This window comes from Glycine soja, chromosome 4 (genome assembly GCF_004193775.1).
Source record: "Glycine soja cultivar W05 chromosome 4, ASM419377v2, whole genome shotgun sequence".
NCBI classification, from domain to species: Eukaryota; Viridiplantae; Streptophyta; class Magnoliopsida; order Fabales; family Fabaceae; genus Glycine; species Glycine soja.
In genome coordinates, this window is record NC_041005.1 from 35,474,826 (window position 1) to 35,488,965 (window position 14,140).

At 41.0% G+C, this 14,140-nt stretch overlaps 1 protein-coding gene across 4 annotated transcripts in view; it reads left to right on the top strand.

The window, feature by feature from the left end:
• Positions 1-14,140, top strand: part of LOC114409621 (DNA-directed RNA polymerase 3B, chloroplastic-like) — a 46,393-nt gene that overhangs the window by 8,742 nt on the left and 23,511 nt on the right. For all 4 annotated transcript variants that reach the window (XR_003666144.1, XR_003666145.1, XM_028373133.1 and 1 more), the window contains exons 4-5: positions 3,689-3,758; positions 4,284-4,342. Coding sequence is in view for 2 of the 4 variants with exons in the window: in XM_028373133.1 (XP_028228934.1) it covers positions 3,689-3,758; positions 4,284-4,342 (129 nt within the window). In the remaining 2 variants the exon portion in view is untranslated. The remainder of the gene's footprint in view (positions 1-3,688; positions 3,759-4,283; positions 4,343-14,140) is intronic.

Here is a 14,140-nt window from a genome sequence, read left to right on the forward strand (position 1 = left end):
TTTTTTCTGAATTAGCTTTTTTATCATCCCACCCAGCAGGATGGACTTAATTATATTCAAGAGTATTACAAAGATGAGTATTGCCAAAACAATTTACAGGAGAACAATTAAGATACCACTACTTCCTATAATGCATTAGACCTAGTTATAACAAATATCTAGGCAAAATAACCATTAAAATTCTTATCTCTTAAAATATTCCTGTTTCCAACACCCCCTTCAAGCTTAGAATAAATGTGAACTGCTTACCCTTTGGTAAGAACCTCCACAAGTTGACTTTGTGAAGGTGCATATGGAGTACAAATCAAGCAGCAATTGAGCTTTTCCTTGATAAAATGTTTGTAAACTTCTACATGCTTTGTTCGAGCATGCTAAACAGGATTATGAGCTATGCTGATAGTTGATTTATTATCACAGTATGGTTTCATTGGTCCATCCCATTCAATCTTCAAGTTCTTTATGGACACACCAAATTGACTTTTTAATCGTTGAGAAGATATTTTAAAAGACATTGCTTTCTTCAGATTTTTGTTTAAGAACAAAACCCAAGTGATCTGGGTACAATCATCAATAAAAGTCATAAACCAGCAAGCCCCTGAATATTTTGAATAGGAGATGGCCCTCAAACATCAGTATGAACAGAATAAAGAGGAAATATACTTTTCTTGTTACTTGACGGAAAAGGGACACCCTTGTGTTTTGCAATTTCACACACATAACATTGAAGACATTCAATTTTTATTCAAGAAAATGAAGATGGAACAATAACTTTGATGATTTCAAAAGAGGGGTGTCCTAACCGATAATGAAAGAGTAAAATCTTTTTCTTTTTTAACAATAGAGACTTTGACATGAATGAATGGCACTGGTTCTTTTTGTAATGGGCACATGTGGATCCTCAAAAAGATAAAGGTCATTCCCCTTATCGTCGTCTTGATGTTTTGTCCTAGAATACACAACAATTTTTATGAAAAATAACAGTGCAAGATATGTCTTTTGTAAGTTTTTGTTCAGAGACATGAGTTGTGGACAACTTTGGGACATGTGAATATTTTAAGGGTTGTGAAGGGATTTATGCAGATGTTTCCTGTACTAGCTACAAGTTAGAAGAGTGCCATCTGCAGTTGCTATTTTCTTATTGCTGGGGACAAGGGGAATAAGTACTATTTCTGATTTTCTGACTGAGATTCAGAATCTTGTTGATTCTCTCACTGCTATTGGTGATCCTATAACTATTAGAGAACATGCTGACATTATTATTGAAGGTTTACCAGAAAATTATGAGTCTTCTGTTTCACACATCAATAATCGGTCTGAACCCCTAACTATTGATGAAATTGAAACTATTCTCCTTGGTCATGAGGCTCGCATTGATAAATTTTGGAAGAAAGCTGTAGTCTCTCTCAATGTTGCTTCTACTTCTACTGCAAACTCTGTGCCCCGCTCCGTCTCACCTTAAGCTAATGTCGTGCAACAAAGCAACACTCAGCAACAATCTGGCAATCAAAGTCAGTTTCAGAATCAAAATCAGTATCAAAATAACTCTTAGTCTGATCAAACTCAGTATCAAAATTTTAATGGTGGTCATGGTGGCCGCTTTGGAGGTAGAGGAGGCCGTGGTGGCAGAGGTCGTAGCAACATTGAGTCCTACATCTGCCAAAAGTTTGGTCATGATGCTGCAAACTGTTGGCATAGGCCTTCATCTTCTTATGGTGCTTCTTATCTTGTGTTTGCACAATTTCCCACCTTGACACAACCATTCTCTACTGTTTTTGCTACACCTCAGCAATTCCCCTCATCCTATCAGATTGTGTAGGCACCTATGCCACAACAAATGCAACCTTCTCCTACCTTTGTGCAGCAATCCATGCCTCAGCCAATGCAACCTATGCAGCAGCAACCTCAAATTTTTTGGGGTACTCTTCCTCAAAATGCAATGTCTCAGCAAGTGCCTTCTTCAACTTCTATGCCTCCACTTATGCCCACCTCCAGCCCTATGTCCTCTCATAATCCACATGCCATGACTATTGAGATCATGCATTTCTGACCAGTGTCTATTTAATTAATAGACTTCCTAGTTCTTCTATTCAATTTGAGATTCCCTATGAAAAACTGTTTAAACACAAACCTGACTACGCATTTCTCTGAGTTTTTGGCTGTTTCTCCTAAGGCTATACATCAAGAATAAACTCCAATTCAGATCTCAAGAATGCATTTTTCGGGGATACTCTCCTATACACAGGCTATAAATGTCTTTCTTCTGAAGGCAGAATCTACGTATCTAAGGATGTGGTGTTCAATGAGTCCAGATTTCCCCATTATGACCTCTTTCCCTCATCCTTTTCATCTAAATCACAGCCTCAATTAACCTTTCCCTCAGCCTCTATACCACTTGCTTCTAATTCTAGACCTTAAATCCCTCTCCCAATACCCCTCAACCTTGACCAGCCTCTTCTTTCCCCTTCCCCATCTCTACAGCCCTTACCTCAAAATATTCATCCAATGCAAACCAGATCCAAATCTGGTATTGTTCAACATAGAATTCATCCTACCCTTCTTCTGATTCATTTGAACCAAAATCCACTAAGCAAGCCTTAGCTGATCCCACATGGTTTGCTGCAATGCAAACTGACTATGATGCCTTGATCCAGAACAAAACATGGAGCCTAGTTACCCTTCCCCCTAACAGCATTCCTATTGGTTGCAAGTGAGTGTTTCAGGTAAAGGAAAATTCTGATAGTACTGTCAATATGTACAAAGCCAGAGTAGTGGCTAATATTCTCACCAAGGCCCTCTCTCCTACCAACTTTGAATTGTACACAACCAAACTCAGTGCGTGTGATTCTTCTGGTTTTCCTAAGAATCACTCACCATGAGCTTTCGGGGGAGTATTAGAGTATACCTACTCCACTAAGTCTTTTTACTTAGTGTCTACTGTTATCTGTTGTTTGTAAGTTGTCAGTGAGCTGTTAGTTATTACAGTTCTAACTATAGTTAGTTAGTAACTGATAGGATTAGTTAACAGTTACTCACTCTATATATAGAGATGACTCTATCCTTTTGTAACTATCTAATCATTTTCTGATCAATGAGAAATCAGATTCTAACAAACTATATTAACTGGAAAATTTGCCATAAGTTTCTGACAGTTTTCAGAAAGTCTGTCGGTGGCCAAGAAATGACGGTCACCAGAAAATGTTACTGGGAAATTCCAGCTGTATTTTTTATTATCTGACAGCTTCCAGAGCCAGTAAAACCTTCTATGGAGACTTTTTTGTGGAAGCAGAGCCCCCTTAGACCTGAAGCTTTGATACCATGTGAGAAGAGAGAAACAAATATTTTCTGAATTTGCTTGAGTAATTATCCCACCCAGCAGAATGGACTTATTAATATATTCAAAAGTATTACAAAGATAATTAATGCCAAAACATTTTACTAGAGAACAATTAAGATATCGCTACTTCCTATGATGCATTGAACCTAGCTATAACAAGTATCTAGGGAACTTGGAAAAATAAATATTGAAGTTCTTATCTCCTAAAATGTTCTTATTTCTAACAAGGTAGATGTTTTAAACTGTGACCAATGACATATCTTGATAGAGTAGGTATGCAAGGGATTCATGGAAGTTCCTTTATCACACTTGTTTTTCAATTGTAATTCCAAAAAACTGTTTTTGTGCTTGTAGGCAAAAGTTTTCGAAGAAGTATGGCGTTATACAATGTGATCCCTTAGTCCTAGTTGGGCTTGAAAAATGTGTAAGATATTGTCTTCCATTTCTTAAACAATATTATGTCATAGATGAAGTTATTCTGTTCATATGATAACAGCTTCAGTGATACCTTCATGAATGCTAAGTAAATCCATTATTATCTCACATGTCTATGATATTCTTGTAAATTAGAACTATTTTAGATCTCATTACCCACTTCCCAAAAGAGAAAGAACTAGCAATTAGATGTAGGTAGAAGAGAATGCTGTTTATGAATCTGCATAAGCATCTTGCTCTATGTTTTCCATTTGCATGAAATCTGGTACATATATTTATGACTTCCTTGTGTTATGCCTAGCTAAAATCACAAGGAGTTTTGTTGAAATAGTGATATCTGAACTTCCCCGTAAATGCTGTTGATTTGTTGTTATTCTCAAACTTGTTTGCTATTAAGCATGCCATTAGGCTTAAATTAAACATCAGATACTTCTAACTCATTCAGGATAGTTAGCATGCACTACAGAAGTGTATAGCATAAGGTGTTTACTTACTGATATGACTTTTTGTGCAGGCTAAACATATGTTAATACCTTACATGCCAATGTTGATACCTCCCAAAAAATGGAAAGGGTATGACAAATGGAATGGGTGTCTCTCTTGTATTGTATTTTGAAATGCCTGAATTTGCTTTAATTTTATATTGTTATAACATGATTTATTGTGCTCAGTTTCAACCTCTCTCAAGACCAAAGAGAAGAATGCAACTATTGAATGAACTTTTAGCTACTTCTTTTAATCTCGAAAACAAACCTGAATTTTATTCGATAAACTGCGAAGGGAAAGGAGAGAAAACTGGAGAAAAATGTAACTGATATTATTGTGATTGGAAAAGTTAGTTAGAGTTAGTTACAATAGAGGTATATATAGACCTCTGACCCTCTAAACTAACACTAACAAATTCTGACTCCCTAATCCTAGTGAGGTGCAGTTAGTCGAAGCTAACAGCCCTTACAATCATTTTACAAAACTGTTTTCACAGTTGTACAAGTACATACTCTAATACCCCCCCCTCCCCCCCTCAAACTCCAGGGGAAGAGTTTTAAGAAGAAACACTCTTTACATTGAGTTTGCCTCTGAGAACTTCAAATCTTGATGCAGAAAGAGGTCGCGGTCGTTATGCAAATTTATAGTGCCAAGTTTGCTTCAAATTTGGTCACACAACAGTAGTGTGTCATTTTTGCTATGATTCTGATTTTCAGCCAAACGCGTCTCTCATGTTGATGGAACCGGTGTTTCAAAGCAATTCATCAAACGCCTTCGGTTCAAAACAGAATCAGGGAAATAATTCTCACAAAGATTCCCAACCTAGTGCAATGCTGGTTAATTCTGAAAATCAAGATCCTAGCTCTACTACTTGGATACCTGATTCAGGTGCATCATTCCACATAACTGGAGAGTCTCAAAACATCCAGCAGCTTGGTCCATTTGAGGGACCAGATTAAGTATACATTGATAATGGCCAAGACCTTTCTATTAAGTCTTCTGGTTACACAAAGTTTGTTTCCCCTATTAATCCTAGAGTCAGTTTGTCCTTAAAACAATTATTACAGGGGAATGAATGTATGTTTCATTAATAGATTTCACAATAAATTAAATGACAGTGTTTTTGATGTTGATGATGATACAATACCTTCACAGTTTCGAAATGGATTTACATTCGTGAATGCCGATGAACAGGTATCAAACAGTAATGTAACAAGAACACGATGCCAAAGAGAGAGATGAGTGAGAGAGATAGAGAGAGAGCCTCTGAGAGCTTGAAAGAGAGAGACATAGAGAGGGGGAGGGACGATGGGTGGGAGAGGGTTAGAACTAGGGGCCGAACAACAGCAAGAGACAAAGCGCACTCCACGGGGAGATCACGATGGCTAGACCCAGGTTTTTCAGGAAGAAACCAGCAAACTAACACTTCGAACTGGAGGGATAGAGCGGATATATCCTCTTTCTACTTTACTCGTATCACAGATGAGATCACGGAGAAGGAGCTATGGAGGCATTTCAAGCAGTGGGGTGATGTCAGAGAAGTTTTTATTCCTAGCAAAAGGAATAAAAATGGAAGGAGGTATGGTTTTGTCAGGTTCAAAGGGGTTACCGATATGCACCAACTGGCAAAACAAATGGATGGAGTCCTCTTCGGGGGTCTGAAGATGTACGTGAACGTACCGCGATACAGTAGGGAGGGGCCAAGGCAGCGTATTACGAGGAACAAGCTTCCGGGCAGAGAGGAAAGCAACCCTGTTATAGATGCTCCCATTCATAGACGACACCTAAGATATCAGGGCTCATATGCTGAGGTTTTAAGAAGGAATGTGCATACTGAGAAACCAAGAAAGCCCCTTAATCATTTCTACCCAGGTTATCAGGGCTCTGGGGCCTCCATCCATATAACCTTAGACCCCGAAGACACCATTTGGCTACAGGACGCCTGGGTAGGGCGATTAGCAAACCCAGCTTTGTTTGAGAGAATTGAGGATGAGATATTATGGGAGACAGGACTGGATATATCACCTAGGTATATAGGTGACGATCTAGTGCTGCTACTTGGACTTACTGACAGTGGAGCCGAACAACTCATGAAGGACGGGCAACAGGGGGGGCCATCGTTGTTCCGCTCGTTAGAAAAATGGAACCCCACCTTACGCACGACATCCAGGTTGACATGGGTCCAAGTCTGGGGTATACCACTTCAGGCATGGAACCTGAAGCACATCAGGAGCATAGTAGCGGGTCTGGGGGATATGGTGGACGTCGATGACGACACAGAGGCCAAACGGAGGCTCGACAAGGCTAGGGTGCTTGTGAAGACCCAATGGAGTCCGTCAATCAAATACATGGTTGACGTTCATATTAGCGGCGACAAGGGCGAAAGTTTCAAAGTGTACGTCGTTGAGGAGAGTGGGGGTGGAAGCCATGAATGCTGTAGAAGACGACATAGCCTCAGCGGAACGTCCGATGAAATCGTCTCCGACGATACCTCTATCGGACCTATGTCTCCGCTCAACAGGCCTGGCAACCAACAACGCGAACAAGGGACTAGCCCGACGAGGTTGGGTTGCTCCGACGACCACCACGCAGAGGCAATGGTGGCGCTGCAATCATGGGTCGTAGACACCGAAGAAGACCAACAGACAAAACGATTGTCCAGCGGATCCCGACGTTGCTCTTACCCACCGGATAATGGTATTATCAGTCGATCAAAAACCAGCATCAGCCACACCACACCAGAACCTGTGGGGCCATCACCAACGGTCACTTGCCCAATATACAGGTATACTACACAGGGAGGGGGGGAGGAGCGTTGGAAACTTAACTACTGCAGGAGTAAGTATTTTGAGTCACCAGAAAGGAAAGGAAGGGGAGAGAGATTTAACAAATGGAGAAGCTGTTCTGCATGCTTTTGCCGCTGCAGACAGTGAAGTGTCAAATATACATAACGTGGCAGAAACCTATGAAGTGGGGGTAGCTAACTCTAAAAGCTACGAAGGCCAGCTGGAAGCTTGTGAAAGATTGTTGCATGAGGACAGTCGGCCCAACCATGTGAAGCTAGGAGGCCCAGTTAGTAATGATGGAACTTCTATATGCACCCCCCCACAACATAAACAGATCTCCGGCCCAATATGGCAGATGAATAACGGAGGACATGGGAGCAATTGTAAGGTGTATACCCGAAAGAGGTGGTTCCAGAAGAAAAATGTAATGGGTCAGCCTTCAATTGCTAAGGAGACAACCATGCACTCAATTAATTCCCAATCTCAGCTAGACCCACATCCCCTGAATCATGACCAGAACGTAATTCCGGAAAAGAATTATGATACAGAACAACAATCATCTTCACATCAGGGTACCCAGGAGCTTGAAGATCTATCTTCCTTTCAAGAGGCTGTGGAGGTCTGGAATCGAGCCAAGGTGTTGGGAGTTATAGCAATAGAAGGTATGCAGTTAGCTATTCCCAGACTTAAGGATATGGACAGAAGAGACAAGCAGGAAGCTGACAGGTTGGGAAATAGTAGTGGTTCTCCATGAATATCATATCCTACAATATCAGGGGTTTAGGGAGGGGAGTCAAATGGGCAGCTATTCGTAGGATGGTAAGGCAGGAGCATGTGGATATGATCTGCATTCAAGAGACAAAGAGAGAGTCAGTTGATAAACTTTTGTGTCAATCTCTATGGGGAGATGTGGGAGTCAGCTGGGAGTTACAGCCAGCTAATAATACTGCAGGGGGTATTTTGTGCCTTTGGAGTGAACAAACCTTCAAATTACAGACAAAAGTTGTCAGAAGTGGTTTTATTTTCTTGAGAGGTGAATGGGTGAAGGAAGCTCAACAAATCAGTGTCCTATCTATATACTCACCCTGCGAAATTCAAAGCAAGAGGCTGTTGTGGGACCAAATTAAACAGCTCAAACAGTCTTTCCTAGGGGACCTTTGGTGCATCCTTGGTGATTTTAATAGCATTAGGGACATTAATGAGAGGTTTGGATTATGCCAAAGGGGCTCAGGGATAAATGAAATTAAGGAATTCAATGAATGGATTGAAGACTTGGAGATGGTAGAGCCCCCTTGGATGGGAAGACAATTCACTTGGTTTAGACCAAATGGGACGTCCAGGAGCAAGCTTGATAGATTTTTACTCTCTCCCGAATGGCTGGATAGATGGCCTACAACCATTCAATCCACCCTTCCTAGAAACTTTTCCGATCATTGTCCTATCTTGCTTAGATCTTCATCAGTGGACTGGGGTCCTAAGCCGTTTAGGATCCTAGACTATTTGATGTTAGATAAATCTTTCAAGGACACCGTCTCCAAGTGCTGGACCTCTTCTCAGATAGCAGGTTGGGGTGGTTATGCTCTAAAAGAGAAAATAAAATCTTTAAAGCAAGCTCTGAAAAAGTGGAATAAAGATCATTTTGGTGATACTTTTAAGAGGGTCAAGAGGTTTGAAGAAGAGTTAAACAAGTTAGAAGAGGAAACAAGCCATAGACAGCTCACTACTCATGAGGGGATGCACTTGAAACATCTGCAGGAAGCTTTGTGGACAGCGGCTCAAACCCATGAGTCTTTATTGAGGCAAAAGGCGCGGGTTAGGTGGCTCAAGCAGGGAGATTGTAACTCCCGCTATTTTCACCTAATGATGAATGCAACTCGTAGGAATAATTTCTTGAAGGGTGTTATGGTTGATGGCAACTGGATTTTTGAACCAGCTTTGGTGAAGGAGGAAGTCAAAACTTTTTTCTCAAATAGATATCATGAACCTGATTTCCATAGACCTACTCTGGAGGGCATCCGCTTCCAGAAATTAAATCAGCACCAGAACGAGAGGTTGACTGCACGTTTCCAGGAGGAGGAAGTTAAAAAGGCTATTTGGGATTGTGGGAGTGATAAATGTCCGGGACCTGACGGTTTGAATTTCAGATTTATTAAGAATTTCTGGTAGCTTCTTAAACCTGATATTCTGCGCTTCCTTGATGAGTTTTATGTCCATGGTGTCTTCCCAAAGGGTAGCAATGCATCCTTCATAGCATTGATCCCTAAGGTGGCTGATCCTCAGACTCTGACTGAATATCGTCCTATTTCTTTAATTGGAAGCATGTATAAGATTGTTGCTAAGGTGCTGGCCAATAGAATGAAGAGGGTGATGACCTCTATTGTTGATGAAACTCAATCTGCATTTATTGAAGGAAGACACCTTCTGCACAGCGCATTAATTGTAAATGAGGTGATTGAGGAGGCTAAAAGGAGTGATAAATCTTGCCTTATATTTAAAGTTGATTATGAGAAGGCTTATGATTCGGTGTCCTGGGGATTTTTGCTCTACATGCTTCAACGTACAGGTTTTAATTCAAAATGGATCAAATGGATTGAGGGATGCCTCAATTCTGCATCCATTTCAGTCTTGGTCAATGGCAGCCCTACGGGAGAGTTCCTTCCCAAAAGGGGATTACGTCAAGGGGATCCACTTGCACCATTTTTGTTCAATGTGGTTGCTGAAGGGCTGAATGGTCTGATGAGAAAAGCTAGGGAGGAGAATATGTACAAGGCATATCAAGTGGGATCAAATAAAGTGGAAATCAGCCTGTTACAGTTCGCAGATGATACTATTTTCTTGGGGGAAGCGGACATGGAGAATGTCAAAACTGTTAAGGCTGTTCTAAGGTCCTTTGAGCTTGTATCTGGCCTTAAAATAAATTTTGCCAAGAGTTCCTTTGGAGCCTTTGGCAAATCTGATCTCTGGAAGCAGCAGGCTGCCACCTATCTAAATTGTCAGTTGTTGGTTCTTCCTTTCAATTACCTGGGAATACCCATTGGGGCAAACCCTAGGAGATGCGCTATGTGGGATCCTATCATCCAAAAATGCGAGAGAAAGCTAGCTAAGTGGAAACAGAGAAATATATCCTTTGGGGGGAGAGTGACACTCATTCAATCCGTGCTAACCTCGATTCCTATTTATTTGTTTTCCTTTTTCAGGGTGCCTAAATCAGTGGAAGACAAGTTGGTGCGTCTACAGCGTCGATTCCTTTGGGGGGGGGGACCCGATCAAAATAAAATTGCTTGGGTCAGCTGGAAATCAGTGTGCTTGCCAAAAGACAAAGGTGGTTTAGGCTTAAAGGACATCACAAGTTTCAATACGGCACTACTTGGCAAATGGGAGTGGAACTTAATGCACCACAAAGGAGAGTTGTGGGCAAAGGTTTTGGATTCTAAATATGGAGGGTGGAGAAGCTTGGCTGAAGTGGGTAGGGTGGGTCACCAATCAATTTGGTGGAGAGATTTAAAGAAGGCTCTTTTTAATACTAATACTGGACAGCTTATTCAAAAAGGATTCAAGTGGAAGGTGGGGAGGGGTAATCACATCAAATTTTGGGAGGATAGATGGTTGAGGGAGGAGGAATCATTAGCAGAGAAGTTCCCTAGGCTGTATTCAATTTCGCTGCAGCAACACCAACTCATTAGTTCCATGGGAATGCGTCAAGATAGGGAGTGGGAGTGGAACTTCGCTTGGAGAAGAGCCTTGTTTGACAGTGAGATCACCTCAGCAGCTAACTTTCTTAAAGACGTCGCACAAATTAAAATCCAGCATCAGATTTCAGATAAGTGGGAGTGGTCTGCAGATCCAGAGGGGCATTACTCAACCCGCAGTGCCTATGATTTGATTGGAGAAGGTGAAAGAGATAGAAGCCAGGAGGAATGTTTTGTGAAGCTCTGGAGGTTAAAGGTTCCTGCTAGGTTCCTGGTGTTTGGGTGGAGACTCCTAAGGGATAGGCTGCCGACAAGAAAAAACCTGCAGAGAAGACAGATTCCTCTACCAGATTCTCTTTGTCCTCTCTGCAGAACCCATCAAGAGGACGCAGCCCATCTCTTCTTCCATTGCAGTAAAGTTCAACCCATATGGTGGGAAACCATGTCTTGGCTGCAACTCAAAGGTGCTTTTCCTTTAAACCCAAAGCAGCACTTTCTCCATCACTTGGGTCTTCAACCTGCTAGTGTGAGAAATAGTAGATGGAATTGTTGTTGGTTAGCTTTGACCTCGTCCATTTGGAAAGTTAGAAATAGCATAATCTTCTCTAACGCGACTTTTGATGCTAATAAGCTGTTTGATGAGGCCATATTCCTTCTCTGGTCTTGGCTTAGGGGTTTCGAGAAGGACTTTACAGTGCATTTCAATCAATGGTCAAGTAACATATCACAGAGTTTTATGTATTAGCAGAGGACAGCATAGTTTTCTCACTTATGCATGTAATTGCTTTTTGTATCCATAGACTGGTTCCCCTTCAAAATTTCAAGTTTGACTGTGGAACCATTTATATGGAGTTCTTTTGTACTTTGAGTACCTCTGGTACTTCCTTTTAATATATAATATTTATCTTTGCCGATAAAAAAAAAACAATTATTACATGTACCTGCCATCACTAAACACTTAATCAGTGTCAACAAATTTTCTAAGGATAACAATGTTTTCTTTGAATTTTGTGCTGTGAAATCATAGGGAACCAATGAAGTCCTACTGCAAGGTTCACTAGGTCCTGATGGCCTCTACATATTTCCACATCTTGCACTCAAAGATTCTACCTCAGCCACCTGCTTACTTTCAAATTTCAGTGTTGATTCTGTTTCTAGTGGTTCTAATACACATTTTTGATTCCTTTGTAAATGCAGTTTCTGATGTTAAAACAACACCTAGTACTAGCTCTCAAACTATATGGTGCCTTAGATTGGGCCATCCTAATGCTAATGTACTAAGGCTTGTGCTTCATTATTGTTTTTTTTTATCAGCAAAGATAAATATATATATAAATCTGAGTATCAGAGGTACAAAGGTTACAAAGTTAGGAAAGACCATACATTTGGTTCCAATTATTAGACTTAATGTAGTCTCGATAGGAACCAATATCTAGCTACATACATGAGTGTAATTTCTACTGTTAGTCTATGTTGCTAGCCTCAGCTAATAAACAAACCCTGCTGTAAGATTACTAGACCATTGATTAAAATGAGTTGCAAAATCCTTCTCCAAACTTCTAAGCCATGTCCAGAGTAAGAAAGCTGCATCATCCATCACTTTGTTGCCATCGAAGGTGTCATTGGAAAAGATTATCTTGTTCCTCCTCTGCTGCCATATGGACCATGTTAAAGCCAGCCACCAGCACTTCCACCTGTTGACCCTTATTCCATCAGCCAATCCGGATATATGTTGGAGGAAATGTTGTCTTGGATTTTGCAGGAAAGCACCAAAGATATTAACCCAAAACAAAGATTTCCATCAAATGGGAAGGATTTTGCTGCAATGGAAAAATAAGTGGCCTGCATCCTCCTCCATGTTGCTGCAAAATGGACAGCGTCTATCATTGATCTCAACTTGTCACCTTTGCAGGTTTATTTTTGTTGGCAGTCTATCTCTGAGTAATCTCCATGCAAATACTAAAATTTTGCTTGGGACCTTTAATTTCCACAGTTCCTCAAAAGCTCCATCCTAAGTCCCCTCTATTGTTTTCCCCCTCAACATATTATAAACACTTTGTGTCGAGTATTGGCTGCTTGGATCTGCCGTCCACACTCAATCATCTCTTCTATGTGGCTGGATTGGCTTGCCTTCAACATCTTTTAGGAATCTAACAGCCATGGCTATCTCATTGTCAAACAGTGGTCTCCTCCATATGAAATCCCACACCCACCCTGTGTCCTTGTGGACTCCCATCTGCTGGATAACTTGATTTTGCTGACAAGAGATAAGGTACAGTCTAGGGTATTTTGCTAATAATGTTCCCTCTCCGCCAATCCAGTTGTCCTCCCAGAACTTAATCCTATCACCACACCCGACCCTCCACAATGTTCTATTTTGGAATGCATCACCCTGTTGCAAATGTTGAGAAGCCATCTTTAAGTCCCTCCACCATATGGATTCGTTGTTGTCTCGTAATGCTTCATTCAAGCTCCTCCAGCCACCATATTTAGACTCCAGTACCCTAGCCCACAATTGTCCTTGATGCTAAAATAAATTCCACTTCCATTTGCCAAGCAATGCAAGATTGAAAGTGTTTGTATCCTTGATTTCCAATCCCCTTTTTTCTTTTGGGAGGCACACTATGTCCTATTTAGTCCATGCTATCTTGTTTTGCTTAGATCTGCCACTTCACAGGAATCTTCGTTGTAAGCTCACCAACTTGTCCACCACCCTCTTAGGGACCCTGAAAAATGAAAAGAAATAAATAGGAATGGATGTTAAGACCGAATGTATAAGGGTCACTCTCCCCCCGAAAGAAATGTGTCTTTGTTTTCACTTTGCTAATTTTCTCTCACACTTGTTGAGGATAGGATCCTACAACTGACATTGCCTTGGATTTGTCCCGATAGGTATGCCTAGGTAGACAAAAGGAATGGAGAGCAAGCTACAATTTAGGTAATTTGCTGCATCAAGTTTCCACTGGTCCGACATTCCAAATGCTCCAAAACAACTTTTTACAAAGTTAATTTTGAGGCTTGATACAAGTTCAAAGGTCCTCAAAATTGTTTTGATTGCCTTGACATTCTCCATTGATGCCTCACCAAAATTGTTTTGATTGCTCTTAGCAGCTCCGTTTGGTCTGAACCATGTGAATTTTCTTTCCACCCATGGCACTTCCTCTACCTCCAACTCTTCAATCCATTTGTTGAACTCCCTGATGTTACTTTCCCCTACCCCCTTTGACAAGCGCCCAGTCTTTCTGATGGAATTCTAATGTTATTGAAATCACCCAATATGCACCATAATCCCCCAGGGTTTAGGTTTTTCAGCTGCTTAACACTGTCCCATAAGGCTCTCTTATTCTAAATATCAAATGGTGTGTAGATGTTGATAACATGAACTTGTTGTGCCTCCTTAAGCCACTGCC